This window comes from Heptranchias perlo, chromosome 2 (assembly GCF_035084215.1).
Source record: "Heptranchias perlo isolate sHepPer1 chromosome 2, sHepPer1.hap1, whole genome shotgun sequence".
NCBI classification, from domain to species: domain Eukaryota; kingdom Metazoa; phylum Chordata; class Chondrichthyes; order Hexanchiformes; family Hexanchidae; genus Heptranchias; species Heptranchias perlo.
The window spans coordinates 11,032,986-11,057,909 of NC_090326.1; the positions used below are offsets into that span (position 1 = coordinate 11,032,986).

General features: G+C 41.2%; 1 protein-coding gene across 1 annotated transcript in view; it reads left to right on the top strand.

The window, feature by feature from the left end:
• The window catches only part of gmds (GDP-mannose 4,6-dehydratase), a 726,937-nt gene that overhangs the window by 298,303 nt on the left and 403,710 nt on the right, over nt 1-24,924 (top strand). Inside the window, exons 7-8 of the mRNA XM_067995743.1 lie at nt 5,546-5,738; nt 9,320-9,424. Of these exons, the coding sequence (XP_067851844.1) occupies nt 5,546-5,738; nt 9,320-9,424 (298 nt within the window). The remainder of the gene's footprint in view (nt 1-5,545; nt 5,739-9,319; nt 9,425-24,924) is intronic.

Consider the following 24,924-nt stretch of genomic DNA (forward strand, 5'->3'; position numbering starts at 1 on the left):
GAGGGCACTGAAAGCTTTGCAAGGGTTTTATTTTTCAAAAAATCCATTATCTCACCCTTAATGTACCTGGTCCTGAGTTCACACAAATCAGCTAGTATGACAATCATTGTATCTGCTATTACCTTTTTCATGGGGTAAGGGTAGTTTTCTCCCCTGATGTCTTGATCATGGTGATTCTCGTTGGGGTTTGTTGCACCAACTGTCCTCTTGTACCTTACTCAAATGATCATTCTTCACGTATGAGTTACACAGTGCATGTCATCAGGCTGTTCAACCGTGGAGTTCATCACACTTGAGCCCAATTCTGCCCTCACCCAGCATCCACACGCACGTACATCGAGCAAGGGGTCATTGGACAGCGATCAGAGGTGGGAACCCAGGCTAAATTTACCCCCTCTCTCCCCACTCCCGTTATTGAGACACTAAAACCATTTGTAGTGCCCCCATTTGGTATCTTGGCTGATATCAGCCAACTCAGCACGAACAAGGGATTAAACTTGAGATTTTCTTCAGTCTGAATAATTCAATACTATACCATGTGTGCATTTGTATATATCATGCTTTCACTGAGCTTAGTCTCTCCTCATTCACGTCTGCCTCTGTCAATATTGCTTTATGGCTAGAATGTCCAGTCTTTTGGAGCAGTGGGACAGATGCAGATATGTTGACTACCCAATTTATGTATTGTTTCTGGCAATCATTTGACCACTGCACTTCCCTGGGATTCAGGCAAGTGGGTAAGTTACAGGCAGCAATATCAGCATTGAGTTTGGTCAGTCAAGTTAGGCACAGTAGCATTGGTGGCCACTGCTTTTACAGCTTGCTGGAAAGAGACCCTGCAGATAGTGCCTTATGCTGAGGGGTGTCTGATAGACTGTTGTTACTGACTTTCTGTAGTGTCTTGGGGGAGTACAGACGCTGGCATTCTCGAGCTCAGCAGCTCTAACTGTGCCTTTTTAAGGGCTCTCCTCATTTGCTCCATAGTGGGCTGGTCAAGCTCCGCTTCCAGGAGAGAGTTGCACTGACTGAGGTGAGTGCTGTGAGTGAAAAGTGCTCACAGATAACACTGCCAACTCTCAGTGGGAACACAGCAGGCTTCCCGCCAGTCGGTGCTGGGAATGAAAGGTGAATATAGGACTGCTGTGGTCTCATTAGGAGAGCTATTTATTGGAAGCAGACCATAACTGGCCCAATGGCTGGGGTTGAACAGCCCCGCTTTACCCGATGAAACGATAGATGGAGAGAGCATGCAGCTACAAAACCTATGCAACCAACCTAGATTGAAAATGGCAGCACTGGCAGCGTTACCAGGGAATGCTATCACACTCGACATTTGTCAATTGCAATATATGCTTAATTGCCAGACTTCTGCCACAACTTCAATGCTAGAGAGTCTACTGCCAACAGTAAATCGAAGATGTGGAGATGCCGGTGATGGACTGGGGTGGACAAATGTAAGGACTTGCACAACACCAGGTTATAGTCCAACAGTTTTATTTTAAATCACAAGCTTTCGGAGCTTACCTCCTTCATCAGGTGAGTGAAGGGTTCTGAAAACCCAGCTATGCGTTTTCAGAACCCTTCACTCACCTGATGAAGGAGGTAAGCTCCGAAAGCTTGTGATTTAAAATAAAACTGTTGGACTATAACCTGGTGTTGTGCAAGTCCTTACAACAGTAAATCTAAATGTATGTTTTAATCATTTATTGTGAAAGCTTTGTTTTAAATAAGCATTTTGTATTTCTGCATTCAGTTGTTCACGTTTTCTTTCTGAATTCCTTGTATTAACAACCTGGGGGTTTAATTTCCTCTGATAGTGTACTGATTAGCGTTTTTAAGTAAAATTCCACTGTCTGCTATTTTAATGCACTCATTAACCCATCAAAATAAAAGGGTTAATGCAATGCTAAAATAGCATTAAATGGAATTTTACATGAACACATTAATCAGTGAACCTCCAGAGGAAATTAAACCCTCATAAGGTATCAGAGTCCTAATAACTGTTAAAGCTGCAGGGATATAAATTTATTGCCAGAGATTGCATAAAGGGAGGATGCTGAACTCCCAGTGACAATCTTGTTTTATGACTGACCTAATGAAGGTATTTGGAGGGAAGAAGTGTTGCACAGTCGAACAATTAAACTGAGAAGTAATGATGGCAGAAGCCATTTGGCTGATGTTTTTGTTTTCCTTTGTAAATGATATATAAAATATAATTTTAAATATTAATGCATATAGGTTAAATACTGTCTTTCTTCCCCAGCCCCAACTAATCCTCCTGTTTAGGTCCTTCTGTCATCAGCTATGAAGATGGGTGTTCTGGGCAATGTGCAACAGATAATGAAGATCAATGCTGCTGCCTAGATAAGGGGTAGATGAACGTAGTACAGGCCACACCTTGCTGTTTTGTCCTCCCTCTGCCAAGGTGGCGAGATGCTTCATCCATAGTGCTCTTAAGAACTGTCAGTTGTTGCCCAGTGGATGCAGGAAAGTTTGGTTTCATTTGAGATTGACACTAAAATTGTCCTTTGCAAAGTGAAATGCTTCTCAGATGTTCAAGTCTTGCTACGCAGAACGCGGTAGCCCAACAGCTACTTCCAGCTTTCAACCCAGAAATTACTGGTGCAAGCAACACCATCAGGGTCATTTTAACCTAAGCCACCCCGCGGGAAACTGAGGGAATTGGGTCGGCCACCCCTTGTATACCTCGCCTGATTTTACTGTCCACTGACTTCAATAGAAAGTAAATTAATGCAGGTTATAAAACGGGTGACCCAGCCAATCCCATTTGTCTTCCGCCAGGCAGGTTAGGTTCAAATTACCCCTTACATGTATGGCACTATCTAATATGGCTCCAACCTGCCATTCTGCAGCGCTGATTTCAATAACACTATTCTCGGCAAGGTTAGGTAGTTTTCACATCGAAGAACTTGACTGAGTGTCAGTTTGTTTGAAGCTGTTAACAAAATGTGCTATTGCAAAAAGCACTGTAGAGTTGCAATCTGCCACCATGTCGTATACTTCAGTTGTTGTCAGTAAACACTGAAGGTGTTCGAGTTACTGAGATTGCTCACTTCTCTGGTAGTGATGGTGGCGTTTCCAATTTAAGAAGATAGATGATGTTTTAATCAAGTAGTAATATTTGTTTTGATTTGTATGGCATACTCAATTCAGATGTGTTGTAAAAAATAAGTTCTCTGTAGTCAAGTACTGAAATGGTTAAATTAATATTCAATTAACTTTTTATCAACATCGTGTTTCTTAGTTCTTTTTTTCGATGGGAATAAGTTCAAAAAAATGTTAGAAAGCCAGAGTTGCTCACCTCCCACATTTTGCACTGAGTCTTCAACTCCCATGATGCATATAAAGAAAAATGAATTGGATATCGATTTACATCTCTGCACTGCTGTTCTCAAGTGACTGTGTGCTCTTTTGATTTTAGTTAAAAGCTTTGGACACAGCTTGAATTTTACCTCCTAGCCAAACTTTAAAGTTACAATAGTGTCACTAATCATAAAAATCACAGCATTTCCAACTAGAATGTTCATTTGTTCTTTCGTAACCCATTCCTTTGGTCAGTATGTATTCAAGCAGCCTGTGATCTTCAGTGCAAAGCCATAAGGAACTGACTGGTAACTTTTCTGCCATTTCAAAAACTGCAGAAATTGTGAACAGTAGGTTGAAGATTGTAATGAAAGATAAACAGCTTGTGCCATCGAGTCTTGACAGCTCCCCCACTCCATCAAATTAATAATGAATGGTTGAGAGATAAGGGGAAATGATGGGGAGGGTATACTTTCCTGACATAGTTTTATGGACAATCTGATTCTCATGTGCAGTTTTATCTCTCACAGTCCTCCATTTCATTCCCTTATCTGATGATCTGTACATTCCACTGATGAAGTCTAATAAAAGTGGGGGTAGACAGAGAGAATAGGTGCTAGCCCTAGCAAGCCATTTTACTGACTGCTGATGTCTATACGTGGCAGTAAAGCTCATTGGTGCCTTAGCCACTTCCTAAAAAAGAATTAAGATTGAAGACCTTGTTTAAGACCAAAAAAAGTTATCTAGCTTGAGGACAAATGGTTAGCCAAACAGATACTGGATTGTAAATTCTATGTCTGTCATTACAGCCTTAATGGAGGACCTAGACTGCGGCAGTAATTTTAGCTCTCAACAAAAATGAATACTAGGGGATTAGGTTGACATATTAATGCATTTAAAATGAGAAATCTAAATTCATAAGAGGTAAAATGGATGTTAAAATAAACTAAGCCAGTCAACTGCATATCTATATTGTCCGCTTGTTAAAATGATGAAGATGTTGATTATGATAGGTCTATCGTTCAGCAGAGGTAACGATACAGTAAAAGCTCCAGCTTTTTGATTTTTAAAACCATTTTTGAGCTATTTTTAATGCAGTTTTATTCTTTAGGTTCCTCCCATGCATTATTCTCAAGCTGAGCTGGCAGAGAACCTGCTTCCAGTCCTCTGCCAGTAGTGCTCTACAGCCGGTCAGTAAGAGGTGCATGAGAATGAACCAGGATGAATCTCTCTCTGCACCTGTGTGGGTTTTCTTTCTAATCTGTTTCTTTACCTTCTCTTTCTCCCTCCTCTCCCCAAACCAAAACTTCCTTCATTACAAGATGATGTTGATGGACTATTTTTGGGATTTTATGGAAATTGCGTATTATTTTCAAAAGAAAAAGTTTTACAATGGTTTATCATGTGCCCTGTACCTCCTGAAATTTGAGATTGGCTTTTAAAACAATGTTTAATTTTGGTTTTATTTATTGCTCCTGTCAATATTTGTTACATTAAGTAGAGATTTTTGGGATGTTTTACTATATTAAAGGTGCTATATAAATGCAAGTTGTTGTTGATTATGGATCTGCATTTGCACACGTGATTAATATGGTAAGAATAAATAAAGAACTTGTATTTATATAGTTCCTTTCACATCCTCAGGACACTCCAAAGCACTTTGCAGCCAATGAATTACTTTTGAAGTGTCACTGTTGTTTTGTAGGGAATCGCAGCAGCCAAACTTGTGCACAGCAAGGTCCCACAAAACAGCTGTGGGATAAATAAACAGTTAATTTGTTTTTGGTGGTGGTTGTTGAGGGATAAATATTGGCCAGGACGCCGGGAGAACTCCTGTGCTTTTTTTTCAAATAGTGCCGTGGAATCTTTTAAGTCCACCTGGGAGGGCAGACGGTGCCTCAGTTTAACATCTCATCTGAACGATGACACCTCAAGTGTCAGCCTAGATCGTGTGCTTAAGTCTTGGAGTGGGGTCTTGAACCCACAACCTTCTGAAGGGAATCTTTAATGACAAAATTAGCGATCCTTTTTGCTACCTAACTGATACACATTTTCTTTAATACTACTTCAACTGGACACTAATTTTTGCTTAATCCTAATGCTCTTGGACTCACTAGACTTATTTTGCAATAAATGCTCATTTTCCTTGTAAACAAGACTTATTTTGCAGTAAGTCTTTCTGCTGTCTGTGAGTGAACCTTTATTTTTGTATTTCCTTTAGATCTCCTTTGACCTAGCAGAGTACACTGCAGATGTTGATGGCGTTGGTACCCTGAGACTCCTGGATGCCATTAAAACCTGTGGCCTTATAAATACAGTGAAGTTCTATCAAGCCTCCACCAGCGAGCTCTTTGGCAAAGTACAGGAAATTCCACAGAAGGAGACTACGCCGTTTTACCCTCGGTCACCATATGGTAAGTACTGTAATGTATTTGTGTGCATTGAGTTCATGTTTTGAATAGAAGTCATTTGGATGGAAAATAAAGACTGAACAAAGTGATTGAACTTGTTGAGAGATATACCTTTATAAACTTGCCAAACAAAACTAATTTTCAGGTATAGCCTAAGGGATGGAAATTACAAGTCAGTTGGTCAGTTTTAAAAAATAAAACCTGTTCATTTCAAATATTAAATTTAGAACAGTTAAAACCGTGGTGCAGATGACAAATGTGGAGATATTTAGAAAATGATGAGATTCATACAAATTGTGTCTTGTGTGCACGAAAATTTGTCAGAATGTTAGCAATAAATTTATCTTCTATCTTAAGGACGCTGGCTGCTTTTTTTTTGAAGTTCTGTTCTCTCCAATTTTCTCCTTCTCTTCTGAAGCCATTGATTCATGCTGGGCTACAGTTCTGAAGGTTCTCTGTGGTGTTACATCAAAGTGGCTGTTCTTCATGTGTGAGCCTAAGCAGTGAATGCGGGCAGACTGTTTCACTGTGACTTTCACAACTCAGCCCAATCATGTCCTCGACCAAAGTCTACATGTGCACTTTCCGCAACTCAGGGGTCCCCTGTTGCTACCTTGGCTTAAATCAGCTAACTCAGCACAGACTGCGATCAAACTTCTTGCAGTAAAGGCTAAAACTGAGATTGTTTAAATTAAAGGTTAATACTGGGATTTTTCTGCATTTATTCTGGGAGTATCAAATCCCCCTTTTTTTACTTCTAGTTGCTAGTCACACCCCCCTGCAGCAGAGTGGTAGATGGGTGATCTCCCTATTAAGGTTGCTTTGAGCCAGTGCCTGAGAGTTGTGCAATAGTAGCTTGGTGAAAACCTCTGCCTCCATTGTTTTTGTCCCCCACAGCAATGCAGCTGAAACCAGCAATTCAATGCAGTAATAGGAGATGGCAGGTATACTGTGATGCCATAGCTGACACCTTTCAAACATCACAGTAATGTGCTTAAATTGAGCCTGGCAGAAAAGTTATAGATTTTAAAAGCAAAAGCAAGCTTCCCCGATGACACAAAGAGATTATGCAGTGAGTAACTTACTCATATAGACAAGGAAGGTCCTAGATGCAGTCTCTAGTTCATATTAAGTTAGCTGATCTCAGCTGAGTAGTAATAGAGATACTACCATTGGCCTTAGTCTCCCAGAGTTAGGACAGCGAAGTTAGCAAGGGATCCTGCTTTTGATTGCCGTCTGGCAATTCATGCTGGAAGTGGCCACGTATGGACATTAGACAACGACAGAATCAGGTTCAGCTGTGATTCTCCCTGCAGTTAGATAGCCTGCCGGCGCTTGGCTTCATGGCTTAGAATCATAGAATGGTTACAGCACAGAAGAAGGCTATTCGGCCCATTGTAAGAGCAATCCAGTTAATCCCATTCTCCCGTTCTTTCCCCATAGCCCTGCAAATTTTTTCCCTTCAAGTATCTGTCCAATTCCTTTTTAAAAGCCACGATTGAATCTGCTTGCACCAATCCAGATCATAACTATTCACTGCGTAAAAAAGTTTATCCTCATGTCGCCTTTGGTTCTTTTGCCAATCACCTTAAATCTGTGTCCTCTGGTTCTCGACCCTTCTGCCAATGGGAACAGTTTCTCTTTATTTGCTTTATCTAAACACTTCATGATTTTGAATACCTCTATCAAATCACCTCTCAACCTTCTCTGCCCTAAGGAGAACAACCCCAGCTTCTCCAGTCTATCCATGTAACTGAAGTCCCTCATCCCTGGAACCATTCTAGTAAATTTTTTCTGCACCCTCTCTAAGGCCTGCACATCCTTCCTAAAGTGCAGTGCCCAGAATTGGACACAATACTCCAGTTGTGGCCGAACCAGTGTTTTATAAAGGTTAAATATAATTTCCTTGCCCTTGTACTGAATGCCTCTATTTATATAGCCCAGGATCCTGTATGCTTTTTTAACCACTTTCTCAACCATCCCTCCCACCTTCAAAGATTTGTGCACATATGCTCCCAGGTCTCACAGTTCCTGCACCCACTTTAGAATTGTACCATTTAGTTTATATTGCCTCTCCTCATTCTTAAAATGTATCACTTCGCGCTTCTCTGTGTTAAATTTCATCTGCCATTTGTCCGCCCATTCCACCAGCCTGTCTATGTGCTCTTGACGTCTATCACTATCCTCCTCACTGTTTACTACACTTCAAAGTTTTGTGTCATCTACAAACTTTGAAACTGTGCCCTGTACACCCAAGTCCAAGTCATTAATATATATATAAAAAAAGCAATGGTCCTATTACTAACCCCTGGGGAACACCACTGTACACCTTCCTCCAGTCCGAAAAGCAACAGTTCACCGCTACTCTCTGTTTCCTGTCACTTAGCCAATTTCGTGTCCATGCTGCCACTGCCCCTTTTATTCCATGGGCTTCAATTTTGCTGACAAACCTATTATGTGGCACTTTATCAAACGCCTTTTAAAAGTCCATATACACCACATCAACCACATTGCCTTCATCAACCCTTTCTGTTACCTCATCAAAAAAACTCAATCACGTTAGTTAAACACAATTTGCCTTGAACAAATCTGTGCTGACTTTCCTTTATTAACCCACACTTGTCCAAGCGACTATTAATTCTGTCCCGGATTATCGTTTCTAAAAGTTTCCCCACCTCCGAGGTTAAACTGACTGGCCTGTAGTTGCCGAGTTTATCCTTGCACCCTTTTTTGAACAAGGGTGCATCATTTGCAATTCTCCAGTCCTCTGGCACCACCCCTGTACCTAGGGATGTTTGGAAGATTATGGCCAGCACTCATGCAATTTCCACCCTTACTTTCCTCAGCAACCTAGGATGCATCCCATCCGGACCGGGCGACTTATCTACTTTAAGTACAGCTAGCCTTTCTAGTACCCCCTCTTTCTCAATTTTTAGCCCATCCAGTATCTCAACTACCTCCTCTTTTACTGTGACTTCAGCAGCATCTTCTTCTTTGTATTATCAACCTGACATCTGTGATACGCCCCCTCTTTCTGCTTCATCTTACTCTCTATCTCCTTCGTCATCTATGGACCTCTGAGTTTGGTTGCCCTACCTTTCCCCCTCGTGGGAATATATCTAGACTGTACCCGAACCATCTCCTCTTTAAAGGCCGCCCATTATTTGATTGCAGTTTTACATAAATAATTTGTGTCTCAAATTCTGGCAGCGATGGGATTCGAACCCATGCCCCCTTAATCCAGCGCCTTACAGCGGCTACACTACCACTTATATGTGAATATAGTCATTAGGGCAAAGTGCCAGCGAACGCCTTGAAACTGTACTCCAGCAAGGTGGTAAGCCTTCAAGGAATGATATGAGAAAATTGACGAGGTGAAAACAATTAAAGAAAAAATGAAGGAAGCTTGAGTACTTCCTACAGGCTTTTCTCATTTGTATTTGGGTCAGGTCATCTGTTATTACTGGTGGATCTGTTAGTAGTGAATTATTACTGAGAGGTGCTATTTGTCAGATTTCAACTCATTTTACTTCAATTTTAGAAATGAACATTGCTGACTTGCAGGTTGTTTTCTTTTCCTACAGGGGTAGCCAAGCTTTACGCCTACTGGATAGTGGTGAACTTCAGGGAGGCTTACAACCTTTTCGCTGTCAATGGCATTCTTTTCAATCATGAAAGTCCAAGAAGAGGTTAGAAAAGCTAATGCATTTAATATTTTCCAATATATCTCTGTTCTTAGTGATCAAGAATTTGGGACATTGCTTCAGGTTTGGAATGAGTTAGGATTTTTAAATTACGACTGTAAAAGTGTGTGTTAATATAACCATTTAAAGTTGGAATCTTTAACATCTCAGCAGAAGCTTAGAACATAAGAACATAAGAAATAGGAGCAGGAGTAGGCCAATCAGCCCCTCGAGCCTGCTCCGTCATTCAATAAGATCATGGCTGATCTGATCCTAACCTCAAATCTAAATTCATGTCCAATTTCCTGCCCGCTCCCTGTAACCCCTAATTCCCTTTACTTCTAGGAAACTGCCTATTTCTGTTTTAAATTTATTTAATGATGTAGCTTCCTGGGGCAGCAAATTCCACAGACCCACTACCCTCTGAGTGAAGAAGTTTCTCCTCATCTCAGTTTTGAAGGAGCAGCCCCTTATTCTAAGATTATGCCCCCTAGTTCTAGTTTCACCCATCCTTGGGAACATCCTTACCGCATCCACCCGATCAAGCCCCTTCACAATCTTATATGTTTCAATAAGATTGCCTCTCATTCTTCTGAACTCCAATGAGTAGAGTCCCAATCTACTCAACCTCTCCTCATATGTCCACCCCCTCATCCCCGGGATTAACCGAGTGAACCTTCTTTGCACTGCCTCGAGAGCAAGTATGTCTTTTCTTAAGTATGGAGACCAAAGCTGTATGCAGTATTCCAGGTGTGGTCTCACCAATACCTTATATAACTGCAGCAATACCTCCCTGTTTTTATATTCTATCCCCCTAGCAATAAAAGCCAACATTCCGTTGGCCTTCTTGATCACCTGCTGCACCTGCATACTAACTTTTTGACTTTTAGATTCTCTATTAAATTATATTCTCACATAACACTCTCCAAGAGACTGAGCAGTAAAATAAATTCATTTTAATTTTCACTTCTGTTGATTTACCCAAATAATTCTTTTTTTAATGAAAGGATTACTCAATTTTTTTCCCATATATACAGATTGATTTATTCCTGCTCCAATAAATTCTGCTTGCACCCCAGGTTTAGGTCCATCACTGTTGGCTCCATGCTTCCTCCTTCAGGTGGGAGGATTATCTTTTAGCTTTATCATAGGAACATCAGAAGGATCATAGGAACAAGAGTAGGCCATTCAGCCCCGCGAGCCTGTTCCACCTTTCAATTAGATCATGGCTGATCTGTACCTCATCTCCGTTACCCGCCTTTGCTCCATATCCCTTAATACCCTTGCTTAACAACAATCTATCCATCTCAGTTTTGAAATCTTTCAATTGATCCCCAGCTTTTTGAGGGAGAGAGTTCCAGATTTCCACTACCCTTTGTGTGAAGAAATGCTTCCTAACATCACCCCTGAGCGGTCTAGTTCTAATTTTAAGGTTTTGCCCCCTTGTTCTGGACTCCCTGGCCAGAGGAAATAGTTTCTATCTACCCTATCAACTCCTTTAATTATCTTGAATACCTCAATTAGATCGCCTCTTAATCTTCTGCACTCAATCCTAGTCTATACAACCTGTCCTCATAATTTAATCATTTTATCCCTGGTATCATTCTGGTGAATCTGCGCTGCATCCTCTCCAAGACCAATATATCCTTCCTGAGGTGCGGTGCCCAGAACTGAATGCAGTGCTCCAGATGGAGTCTAATCAGAGCGCTGTACAGCTGTAACATAACTGCCGCCCCTGTGTATTCCAGCCCCCTTGAGATGAAGGCTAACATTCCATTAGCCTTTTAAATTATTTTTTGTACCTGTCCACTAGCTTTTAGTGATTTCTGTACTTGGATCCCTAAATCTCTCTGCTCCACAGTTCCTAGCTTCTTACCATTTAGAAGATGCTCTGCTCTATCTTTCTTAGGTCTAAAGAGGATGACGTCACACTTCCCCACAGTGAACTCCATCTGCCACAGTTTTACCCACTTATTTAATCTATGTTAATTAATGCACCTAATTAATGTTTCCTGCTCTCTTCTGCCTGTCTGTGGACTAATTGCTCATTTTACCGAAGCATAATGACCTACCCTGGCATCTGAGCTCAGCCCCACTTTATGTATAGCACATAACGTGAGAGAAAAACTGCAATAATGCAAAGCAAACAAAAATCTTTCCTAATTTTATTTCCAAGGTGTCAAACAATCTTGCATTGATCGTGCAGATAAATTTTGATAATCCCATGTATAGAGCTGATGTTGTCTTTATACGTTTGGGTAATACAGAATTATTGTAAGATATTTGCAAAGGCATCTTTGGTAAACATACTTGGTACTGTCTTGTATTTCATCATCAGTGCCTAGAATTGAAATAGGAAAATTTAATAAAAATACAAAAATAATCCATATGTTTCAAAATATTTGATGTGGCTATATGATCACTAACTCACAAATCTTTACTTGCTTCATTATCCCATTAATTGGTACTTTAAATTAGACGTATATATGTTTAGTATACACAAAAGTTACAAATTAGATAAAACATAGGTAAGGATTGTAATTTTAAGCATAACGTCATTCATAGAAATTGCTTGATCCATTTAAAACATCTTAAGCCTACCGTTTTTACCATTTTACCATTCCAAGTAGTGGGAAGAATTTACATTTATATAACACTTTATTAGGTCTCTCAGAAATGCTCCAAAGGGCTTCGTATATGGTGAAAGACTTCGAAACGGGTCACTGGTGGGTGGGTAAACGTGGCAGCTAATTTGTGCACAGCAAGGTCCAGCAAACAGCAATGAGATGAATGATCAGTTAATCTGTTTTTGTTTGAAAGAATAATGTTGGCCAGGACACAAAAAGAACTCCCTGCTCCTCTTTGATTACTGCCATGGGATCTTTACATGACTCACTGAAACAGGCCAACGGGAGTTTGGGTTAACGTGTCATCGAAAGGACAGTACCACTCAGAACTAGACTGAAGTGTCAGGCCTTGCTTTATATCTTAAAATCATAGTGTGGGGCTCAAACCTGTAATCTTCTGACTCCTGGGTGAGAGTGCTGCCGACTGAGCCAAGCTGATATGACAAGTTGAGTATACTTTAAAAGAATGAATTCAAAAAAATACATATTTATTTGCAAAAGAAGAATAACATGATTTGCTGTCTTATCAATTCAGTAATCATAGAATCATAGAAAGGTTACAGCACGGAAGGAGGCCATTCGGCCCATCGAGTCCGCGCCGGCTCTACGCAAGAGCAATCCAGCTAGTCCCACTCCCCCGCCCTATCCCTGTAGCCCTGCAATTTTTTTCCTTTCAAGTACTTATCCAGTTCCCTTTTGCAGGCCATGATTGAATCTGCCTCCACCACCCCCTCGGGCAGTGCATTCCAGATCCTAACCATTTGCTGTGTAAAAGAGTTTTTCCTCATGTCACCTTTGGTTCTTTTGCCAATCACCTTAAATCTATGCCCTCTGGTTCTTGACCATTCCGCCAATGGGAACAGTTTCTCTCTATCTACTCTGTCTAGACCCTTCGTGATTTTGAATGCCCCTATCAAATCTCCACTTTCTCAACCTGTCCTGCCACCTTCAACGATTTGTGTACATATACCCCCAGATCTCTCTGTTCCTTTACCCCTTTTAGAATTGTACCCTTTGGTTTATATTCCCTCTCCTCATTTTTCCTACCAGAATGCATCATTTCACATTTTTATGCGTTAAATTTCATCTGCCACGTGTCCGCCCATGCCACCAGCCTGTCTATATCCTTTTGAAGTCTATCACTATCTCCTCACTGTTTGCTACCCTTCCAAGTTTCGTGTCATCTGCAAATTTTGAAATTGTGCCCTGTACACCCAAGTCCAAGTCATTAATATACATCAAGAAAAGCAGTGGTCCCAACATCGACCCCTGGGGAACACCACTGTACACCTCCCTCCAGTCCGAAAAAAAAACATTCACCACTACTCTCTATTTCCTGTCACTTAGCCAATTTCGCATCCATGCTGCCACTGCCCCCTTTATTCCATGGGCCGCAATCTTGATGACAAACCTACCATGCGGCACTTTATCAAATGCCTTTTGAAAGTCCATGTACACCATATCAACTGCATTGCCCTCATCTACCCTTTCTGTTACCTCATCAAAAAGCTTTATCGGGTTAGTTAAACACCATTAGCCTTTAACAAATCTGTGCTGGCTTTCCTTAATCAATCCACACTTGTCCAAGTGATTGTTAATTTTGTCCTGGATTATCGTTTCTAAAAGTTTCCCCACCACCGAGGTAAAACTGACTGGCCTATAGTTGCTGGGTTTATCTTTACACCCTTTTTTGAACAAGGGTGTAACATTTGCAATTCTCCAATCCTCTGGCACCACCCCCGTATCTATGGATGTTTGGAAGATTATGGCCAGTACCTCTGCAATTTCCACCACCCCCTCAGGTCGTGCATTCCAGATCCTAACCATTTGCTGTGTAAAAGAGTTTTTCCTCATCCACTTGATGAGGTCATTGACTTTGGATCAAAAAAGGATAGAACAGGGTACTTTCTAAATCATAAAAAGTTAAAAACAGTGGATGTCCAAAGGAACTTAGGGTACAGGTACATAGATCATTGAAGTGTCATGAACAGGTGCAGAAAATAATCAATAAGGCTAATGGAACGCTGGTCTTTATATCTAGAGGACTAGAGTACAAGGGGGCAGAAGTTATGCTGCAGCTATAAAAAACCCTGGTTAGATCGCACCTGGAGTACTGTGAGCAGTTCTGGGCACCGCACTTTCGGAAGGACATATTGGCCTTGGAGGGAGTGCAGCGTAGGTTTACTAGAATGATACCCGGACTTCAAGGGTTAAGTTACGAGGAGAGATTACACAAATTGGGGTTGTATTCTCTGGAGTTTCGAAGGTTAAGGGGTGATCTGATCGAAGTTTATAAGATATTAAGGGGAACAGATAGGGTGGATAGAGAGAAACTATTTCCGCTGGTTGGGGATTCTAGGAGTAGGGGGCACAGTCTAAAAATTAGAGCCAGACCTTTCAGGAGCGAGATTAGAAAACATTTCTACACACAAAGGGTGGTAGAAGTTTGGAACTCTCTTCTGCAAACGGCAATTGATACTAGCTTAATTGCTAAATTTAAATCTGAGATAGATAGCTCTTTGGCAACCAAAGATATTAAGGGATATGGGCCAAAGGCAGGTATATGGAGTTAGATCACAGATCAGCCATGATCTTATCAAATGGCGGAGCAGGCACGAGGGGCTGAATGGCATACTCCTGTTCCTATGTTCCTACTTCCCTCAGCAACCTAGGATGCATCCCATCCGGACCGGGTGACTTATCTACTTTAAGTACAGCTAGCCTTTCTAGTACCTCTTCTTTATCAATTTTTAGCCATTCAATATCTCAACTATATCTTCCTTTACTGAGACTCTGGCAGTATCTTCTTCCCTGGTAAAGACAGATGCAAAGTACTCATTTAGTTCCACGGCCATGCCCTCTGCCTCCATGAGTAGATCTCCTTTACGGTCCCTAATCGGCCCCACCCCATCTCTTGCTACCTGTTTACTGTTTACATGCCTGTAGAAGATTTTTATGTTGGCCGCCAGTCTATTCTCATACTCTCTCTCTTTGCCCCTCTTATTTATTTTTTCACTTCCCCTCTGAACTTTCTGTATTCTGCCTTGTTCTCACTTGTGTAATCAACCTGACGCCTGTCATACACCCTTTTTTTCCGTTTGATCTCACTCTCTATCTCTTTTGTCATATCTAATCTGGTAAAATATTTGCCAGCATTAATTTTATCTCAAGGATCATGGACTGAGGTTTAATTGAGGAGATTTCATTGGTAAAATTGGCCCTGTAGAGCCTATAATAGGGGGTGAAGTCAGCCAACGCTTAGAAAGGCAAGGGCTATTCAGGGCTAGTCAGCATGGATTGGTAAAGGACTTGAATTTTAGTTGATTATTTTAAGGAAATTACAAGATTGTATAGACAAATACAACGTGATGGATGTTGTTTGTATAGATTTTCAGAAGATGTTTGATAAAGTACCATGTAAGAAACTCGTTACCATTCATAAGGTACATGGTATTAGAGAATGCAGCCACGTGAATAGTTAGTTAGCTTGAGGGAAGAAAGCAAAGAGCAGGGATAAGTAGACTGGCAGATTGTGGGTCATGATCTGTCCTGGGATGTTTGCTGGGACTCCTTATTTTTCATTTGAATAAATGATTTCGACACAGACACGAGAGGAACGATATTGTCATTTCTCAACTGTCCCAAATTTGGGGAATGGCAAACTATGAGGAAGAATGCAGGAGGGAATAGATCAGTGGAGAAGGAAGATGTAATTCTATTCAGAGAAGGGTGAAGTAATACTTTTTGGGAATGGTAATATTCTTAATAGAATGGAGGAACAGAGCTATCTAAGGGTAAATGTGTAAAGGTGGGAGTGCAACTGGAAAAGGCTATATAAAAGGCAAATTATTTTAGCCTTCTGGATTATAGATAAGGGCATTAAATATAAGCTATGATTCACTTGTAAATCATAGCCTTGGTCAAACCCCAACTGGAGTACTGTGTTCAGTTTTGGGCCCTGCACCTCAGGAAGGATATATTGGCTTTGGAGGGGGTGCAAGGCAGATTCACCAGAATGAGAAGGGGCTTAGAGGGTTAAATTGTGAGGACAGGTTGCATAAACGTGGCTTGTATTCCCTCGAGTATAGAAGATTATATAGAAGAAGGGTGATCTGATCAAGGTGTTTAAAATATTAAAAGGATCTGATGGGGTTGATACGGAGAAACCGTTACCTCAGATGGGGGAATCAAGATCAAAGGGACATAACCTTAAAATTAGAGCTAGGCCATTCAGGAGAGAAACCAGGAAGCACTTTTTCACATAAAGGGTGGTAGAAATTTGGAACTCTCCTCCTCCAAAGGCTGTGGATGCTAGGACAATTATAATATAAGATAGTCACTAATAAATCCAATAGGGAATTCAGGAGAAACTTCTTTACCCAGAGAATGGTTAGAACGTGGAACTCACTACCAAATAGAGTAGTTGAGGCGACTAGCATAAATGCATTTAAGGGGAAGCTGGATAAACACATGAGGGAGAAAGGAATCAAAGGTTATGCTGATAGGGTTAGATGAAGGGTGGGAGGAGGCTCGTATGGAGCATAAACACTGGCGTGGATCATTTGGGCCAAATGGCCTGTTTCTGTGCTGTAAATTCTGTGTAATTCTATAATGACTAGAATTGTCTGGGATTATTCTTTCCCACGAGGATAATCCTGGAGTAGTAGGAAGGACTTGGCTAAGTGGGGAGATCCAGATTTAGATGACCAGGCTGGTTATATGTCAAATGTGCTAGAGTTTGTAGCCCTCAAATTTGAGGCTGCAGAGGCATGAATTGTAACATGAGGAATGGCAGCTATCAGAGATTCAGGAACTTGAGATTCAGAGCTGGTTAAGGAAGCTGTTAAGCAGATCGACAGCATTGCCATGGCAGATGGAAGGATAAATAAGAGGAAATTGGGAGTTCTAGAATCTAATGGTGAAGGAGCAGGGGGTGGGAAAGCTTTTCCCAGAAGTGGAGAATGAGTATAGGGCGGATATAGATGTTGAGTAAGGTGAACTGGTCAGAGAGAAGCCTTCAATTATTGAAGTTCCAGTATTGGCGAGGCCTTGTCATTCTGAGTTTGATGAGGTCGCTGTGACTGGGGAAGTTGATTTACAGGTTGAGATTGAGTGAGGATGGGATGGTGAAGCAATCTGGGGAAAGGGGCCAGAGGAATTTAGGTGGTGAAGATTTAAATCTGCAAAAGCATTAAGAGGCTGGACGGAGAGCTCCCTGAATATGCAGACTGGCTCTCATTTCTGCCCACTGTGACTTGACATCGTGCATATTTGAAACTGGTGTTCATACAAGCTTAGAGTTCTCTTTGCTCGGCACTCACAGAATATCACAGGAGAGACTCTCAGCAGCAATGTCCACTTTCACAAATGGACTCCATAGCAAAACTACTCATTATCTGCAGCAAATGGGGTAAGCTGATAACTGGTGTCAAGGCAATGTTTCAGAACAAAGGTTACCGAGGTTACAGGAATGGTAGCTCTTATTGGCCTGTGAATTTTCTGGAAAAGAAAGTTTCTTTATGCTTTCCCTCCATTTCCTTTCGTACCCAAGAGTATCATACAATCCAAGAAGAACAAACCTCAATCACCTTCATATCTCCCCACTGGCTGAGGAAAACTAGTTTTTTGGATCTTCTCAATCTGAACAGTGCTGGTCATATCAAATCTTATTCACATGGGTGATAGATATGTGACAACACCCCTCAGTGCTACCATTCAATAGCCTGTCACTTGAGAGGTCTGCCCTAATGCAACAGGGTTCCCTTCCTTCAATGGGAAAGCCCTTTCTGGCATCCCAAAAAACTTGGATCTTAAAAGCCTGGAATGCCAATTGAAAAAAGGTTCATGCATTTAACAGAGGCGTTCAAAATCGTGAAGGGTTTTGACAGAGTAAATAAGAAGAAATTGTTTCCAATGGCAGAAGGGCACAGATTTAAGATAAGATGAGGAGAATTTTTTTTATGCAGCGAGTTGTTATGATCTGGAATGCACTGCCGGAAAGGGTGGTGGAAGCAGATTAAATAATAACTTTCTAAAGAGAATTGGATAAGTACTTGAAGGGGAGAACATTGCAGGGCTATGGGAAAGAGCAAGGGAGTGGGACTAATTGGACAGCTCTTTCAAAGAGATACATAGAGGTTCAAAGAGGTTCATGGACATGATGGGCCAAATGGCCTCCTTCTGTGCTGTAAGATGCTATGATTCTATTGGTACTAGAACTTGAATTCTGTGCAAAATCCATCCATTTCTGTTCATAAGAAAAGCAGTTCTGATTAATGATAGAGTTGCTTGTACCTCCAGGCTGTAGGTGGGTCTAGAATGAAAGTATTATTTTTATTAAATGTTTACAATTGGGTGTGACATTTCAGCTGTCTTGTATGTACTATTTAAAGATACTTTTCAATCATGGTTTGTTTCACAGGTTACTGAGAGTTCATGTGGCTGTCGTTGCACTCTATCACCTGACCTTGGTACAGAGTTTAATTGGTGAACACTTAATCATGTCCAGATTCACGAAGAGTGCCTGGAAAGTCAAAACTTTTATTAGCAATAACCTCCTGGGATTTGAGTCAAACCTTTCATCTAAAGTTTGTCACATTTAAGACTGTTACCTGGTTCATTCTTATTTCAGCATGTAGAGTTAATGAACTTCGTGGCTTGATGTTTCTGCCATCTTGTCTTAGAGCTTCCCTGGTGGCTTAGCTGGCACTAAGTCGTTGAGCAAAAGAAAGAAAGAGAAAAAGACTTGCATTTATATAGCGCCTTTCACAATCTCAGGACGTCCTAAAGTGCTTTACAGCCACTGAAGTATTTTTGAAGTGTAGTCACTGTTGTAATGTAGGAAATGCGGCCGCCAATTTGCGCATAGCAAGGTCCCACAAACAGCACTGAGATAATGACCAGATCATGTGTTCTTTTTTTAGTTGTTGGTTGAGGGATAAATAAATATTGGCCAGGACACTGGGGAGAACTCCCTTGCTCTTCTTCGAAATAGTGCCATGGGATCTTTTACATCCACCTGAGAGGGCACATGGGGCCTCAGTTTAACATCTCATCCGAAAGACGGAAAGACAAAGAGGAAGATCCTGTGTTTTATCTCCAGCCTATGTTTAAGCTAGCGGATCTCAGTCAGAGAGACAATGGGGGCTGGATTTTCCTGAATCCGTTCCAAAAGGGGTGGGACTTCCACCCACCATTAAAACCTTGTCATGACCCTGACGCAATTTACTCCTTGGACCTTATGCAGGGCAGACTCCTGGGGAGGAGGGCGTGGCAGTGCTGTAACTAATTTATCTGAGTTTCATTCATCTCGAGATACCAGTGAAAAATTTTATTCATCACTGCATGCCCCTTCTATTGAAAGGAAGTGCCTCTTGAGGATCACAGAGCTGTGATAATTTGTATGAACAGAACAAAAGGCATTCTGCAATCAGGACCCAACTAGGAGGACTCCCTTCTAGAGTGAAGTCCTTTACACTGACGCTACATTTTGTGTAAATGCAGCAGTAGGTAGACTCGTTCCACAACCCAAATCACTGAGAACATTTATATAGCATCTTTAATGTATTAAAACGTCCCATAGCTCTTCGCAAGAGCAAAAAAGGAGGAAAATGGAAGATGAGCAAAAGAAGGAGATATTAGGAGAGGTGACCAAAACCTCGGTCAAAGTGGTGGGTCCTAAGGAGGAGAGGGAGGCAGAGGGAATTTCAGAGCATGGGGCCTAGACGGCTGAAGAAGCGGCTCCCAATGGTGGACCAAAGAGAAGGGAGGATGTGCAAGACACCAAAGTCAGAGGAACGGAGAGTTCAAGTAAGTGGTTGTATGGCCGGGGAAGGTCACAGAGATTAGGGTGGGGACGAGGCAATGAAGGGATTTAAATATGAGGATGAGAATTTTAAATTGGAGGTTTTGAAGTACCAGGAGGCAACGTTGAGCACAGGGATGATGAGCGAGTGGGAGTTGGTGCGGGATAGGATACAGGCAGCACAGTTTTTGATAAGCTGAAATCTAAGAAGGCTGACCAGGACAGGATTGGAATAGTTGAGATGGGGAGGTGACAAAGTCATGGATGAGGGTTTCAGCAGCAGATGACTTGAGGTAGGGTTGGAAGTAGGTGATTTTCGTGGAGGTGTCGTGGTGAATGGAGGGTCAAAGGCTAGGCTGTGGACAGTTTGAAAATGCATCGTAAGGAACTTGGGGAAGAGTTCTTTCCAAAGACGGACACAGAAGGAGGTATAGGAATGTGGGTGGTGAGGGATACAAAGAAGTTGCCTGATCTGTGGTCAAGACTGTGGGAGTAGAGAAGCCATGTGAGATGGCAGTGTTGAAGGGTTGCCGTGAATGTGGTCGGAGAGTTTTCTGTGGAGGGAAAGGTTTAGAGAGGACAGTAGGGCAGGGAGATCAGAGGAGAGAGGGCAAGGGGAAATTGAAATCACTGTGAATGAGGAGTTCCACAGTCCAGACGCTGAGGGGGGAAAGGGGAGGAGGATATCGGTGAAAAACCTTGTCCAGAGCCCCACCAATGAGGATTTTAAAGGAGAGGCGAAAAGGGTGGAACAATGTGAGGTACTCAAAGGAGGAGAAGGTACTAAGATGGTTAGGAAGAGAGACCAAAGTGTGATAAGGGCCACACTGCCACTATGGTGGTGAAAGTATAGCCAGGAAGGGAGGCTTCAGTAACAGTCAAGGTGTCTCGCTATTATTGAGCCCAGTTTCTGTCAAAGCCAGAATGTCAATGCAATCATCCACAATAAGGTCGTAGGTGACAAGGGCCTTGTTAGTGAACGGACATTGTACATTGTGAAGGGTAATGTGAACAGAGTGTATACAGTGGTGACCCCCAGGGGTCAGTATTAGGGCCACAGCTCTTTTTGATATATATTAGTTACCCTGGATTGGGTATACGAGGCAAAATTTCAAAGTTTTCAGATGACACAAAACTTGGAAATGTAATTAACAGTGAGGAGGATAGTAGCAGATTTCCAAAGGAACTGGGCAGACGCATGGCATATGAAATTTAATGCATAGAAATGTGAAGTGATACATTTTGGAAGGAAGAATGAGGAGAGGCAATATAAACCACATGGTACAATCTTAAAGGAGTTGTAGGAACAGAGAGACCTGGGGGTGTATGTACACAAATCTTTGGTGGCTGTTAAAAAAAGCAAATGGGACCCTGAGCTTTATAAATAGAGGCATAGAGTACAAAAGCAAGTTATACTAAACCTTTATAAATCATTGGTAGGCCTCGGCTTAGAGTATTGTGTCCAATTCTGGGCACCGCACTTTAGAAAGGATGTCAAGGCCTTGGAGAGGGTGCAGATGAGATTTATTAGAATAGTACCAGGGATGAGGAACATCAGTTATGTGGAGAGACTAGAGAAGCTGGGATTGTTCTCCTTAGAACAGAGAAGATTAAGGGAAGATTTAGTAGAGGTGTTCAAAATTATGCAGGGTTTCGATAGAGTAGATCGGGAGAAACTGCTTCCACTGACAGGAGGGTCGGTAACCAGAGGCAAAAAAACCAGAGGGGAAATTCTTTTACGCAGTGAGTTGAAATGATCTGAAATACCCTACCTGAAAGTGTGGTGGAAGCAGATTCTATAGTAACTTTCAAAAGGGAATTGGATAAATATTTGAAAAGGAAAAATTTGCAGGGGTATGGGGAATGAGCAGAGGAGTGGGACTAATTGGATAGCTCTTTCAAAGAACTGCCACAGGCACGAATGGCCTCCCTCTTTTCTGTAAGATTCTATGATTCTATGAAAGGCGATGGCTGCTATTCAGTGGCAGTGTCCAGGAGAGTGGGATGGGAAGGAGGTTAGCCCCAGCGGGCGCTGGGCGGGACGGTCAACAAGTGAGGTATGATATGGCAGTTTGGGTCGCAGCCGCAGAGTAAATCTGAGAAGCCTGCAGTGCAAAACCTCTGTTCAGTATTGGGTTTCCCTAAAGTTTTGTTCCTGTAGGAAACTAAAAGATTGTACCCAGTTACAATGCTTTCCATAGCATGATTTTTCCTCTCTTGGATGTTTGGTGTAGAGTCTGAGCTACATTCACAGAATGAGGAAACTTATACTCGCAGGGAATAATCTAATATTTTTATCTGTATGTTTCTTTCATTTACTCCTGGAATTAAAAAAACCTAAGATTTCCAGGAACTTGCAACTTTCATTATTACACATTTTTCTTTTAAGTAGCAAACATTTACAATTAATTCTGCCACAAAATTTTATCTCGCAAAAGCTGGCCTCTTTAAAAGAAAAAGTTCACATTTTTTCCAATGAAATGTTCAGAAGAAGTTGTACAGTAATTTAACGATGAAACAAACTGAATCCTCAAGCTACCATTTAGTTTCTCTGTTCAGAGTTCAACAATTGCAGAGAATAAATTATTTAAAGAAAGCAGGAATCAGAAGTGACCTTCTAAGATGTGGATTACCATGGGAGTGATAAACACAGAATACAAAAGTTCAAGACTGGTGGATTTAAAAAGGGTAAAATCTGGTGGCTAAGTTTAGTCCAGTTTTTTTTTAAATGGGAAAAAATGTTCTTGAGATGCTTTGGTGGCACTTCACTCACAGTGACGATCCAATTCAACATACTCCTTTTATTTTGGTCTGCAATTAATCATGCAAAACTTTTGATGTAATTTAGGAAACCCAATGTGGATGTTGACTATAGTTAACAGTCTACTGCGTTTGCTAGTAAGGTTCATAGACAATGGTTCTGAGTATAACTACATTTATAAATATTGCAGGGAAAAAAACAAATACCTTCAAGGTAAAAAATTGTGAACAACAACAACAACTTTCATTCATATAGCGCCTTTAACGTAGTAAAACATCCCAAGGCACTTCACAGGAGCGTTACCAGTTTCTTTCAAAACTGAGATGAGGAGAAACTTCTTCACTCAGAGGGTAGTAGGTCTGTGGAATTTGCTGCCCCAGGAAGCTGTGGAAGCTACATCATTAAATAAATTTAAAACAGAAATAGACAGTTTCCTAGAAGTAAAGGGAATTAGGGGTTACGGGGAGCGGGCAGGAAATTGGACATGAATTTAGATTTGAGGTTAGGATCAGATCAGCCATGATCTTATTGAATGGCGGAGCAGGCTCGAGGGGCCCATTGGCCTACTCCTGCTCCTATTTCTTATGTTCTTACCAAACAAAAAAGATGGATTGTAAACATTTTGCAAAGAAGTACTGTGGTAGTTGAAAGTATCTCACTTTCATTCTGGACACACCTATAGCCTGGAAGTAGTACAAATAACACCATTAATCCGAACTGTTTTTCTCCTGGATGAAAAGATGCCTATTAGATATTTTCATATGGTATCGAGGTAAATACTTGCATCATAAACCAAGAGGTAATTTATTGCCACCATATTTAGGCACCATGAAGTGTTGCCATCTGTATTTGTGTTACTTGGTTGTCACAACAACCAAAAATGGAATGAATAAAATGTAACTGAAGTAAGTCAAAAGGCCTACGGTTGATTTCCAGGCCAACAGCCTTCCCAGGACCAGTTTCACTATACATAATTAAATCTTGTTGCAGTACTCTAGCTGTGACTTCAACATGTGATAATAAAATCCAAAATAAAGTTGATAAGCAAGTCTGTCATTATTTGCTCATTTAAAGAAAAAACTTATTTCAATCAGAGGAGAATGTATTTGAGAATAAAACATTGCATAATGCACACTGTTCATAGTAAATCATACTATAATACTGTTTTATCCTAATTGTAGCGTAGGGTTCTATTTTTATTTATTTATTTAGCATGTGCAGACTCTGCATATCATTCCAGCCATCTTTGAGCATTGTCATCACCAGCATACAAAGCACGTGGGCCATCAGATAGTTTAGTTAGTGGGTATGATTCAGTGATATGGGACATGGTTTGTATTGCTCCACAAGGATGTTTATTATCACGAAGGCTCTGTCGGTGAAGACTTGAAGCGCACTGTTCCTGTCCAACGGTTGAGAAGTGCCCAACTACAACGTGGCCAGTTGAATCCTGGTTGACAGTCTGTAGGGTCAGAGAAGATATGGTGATTTTTAGAAGTATCTGCTCCCAACTCTTCATGCCAATAAGAAAAAGCCAAAGGAATCAGAAAAGGTTGGCTATTTAGGGTGAGAGTCAACTGTTGGTGGAGAGAAGAAATCAAAGTGAACCAGCAGGTTTGGCGATTAGGTTAATTCAGGTTTTGACTTTCTGAACAGTTTTCAGTAGATTGTTTTGGTAGGTTTCTGGCCGGTCGAGCGTGACGCCCAAGTAAACAGGCTGAGTATCCTGTTTAAGAAGTTGACTATTTAGGATGATAGTGAGCGCCAGTATTGTGTAAGTTGGTTGAAGGTGCCATTTCAGGCAGTACTCCACCATATGTTTCATATCATTAGTGAGGCTGGTTTCGAGGGAGGTGAATTCACTAGCTTGAGTAGCAAAGGGACTGTCATCAGCATAGATGAGTTTCCGCGTTTATGTATAGGTTAAAGAAGAGTGGTACTAGAATTGATCGCTGAGGGAGGCCATTGATTTGGTATCAGCACGAGCCATGTGTACACTGACATGTTGGTCCTGTAGCAGTAAGTTAACCAAGCAGGTGGTCCAATATGGCAGGAGTCTCGATATTTTTGCCAGAAGACCAGTATGCCAGACAGTGTCATAGACTGCTGTTAGATTGAGGAAGACAATATCAGTCTTAAGACTTTTCTGAAAGGGTTCTATATAAAATCATTGATCTAGACCAGGTAAATGAATATATAGCATACTTTGATTGTTGTCACTTGACATCAGAACATTATTGAAAATGTGGTGTAGCTGTGTCCAAGATTTGTAAATCTGAACACAGTAATGTAGGATTTTTAAAAATCTCTTCTT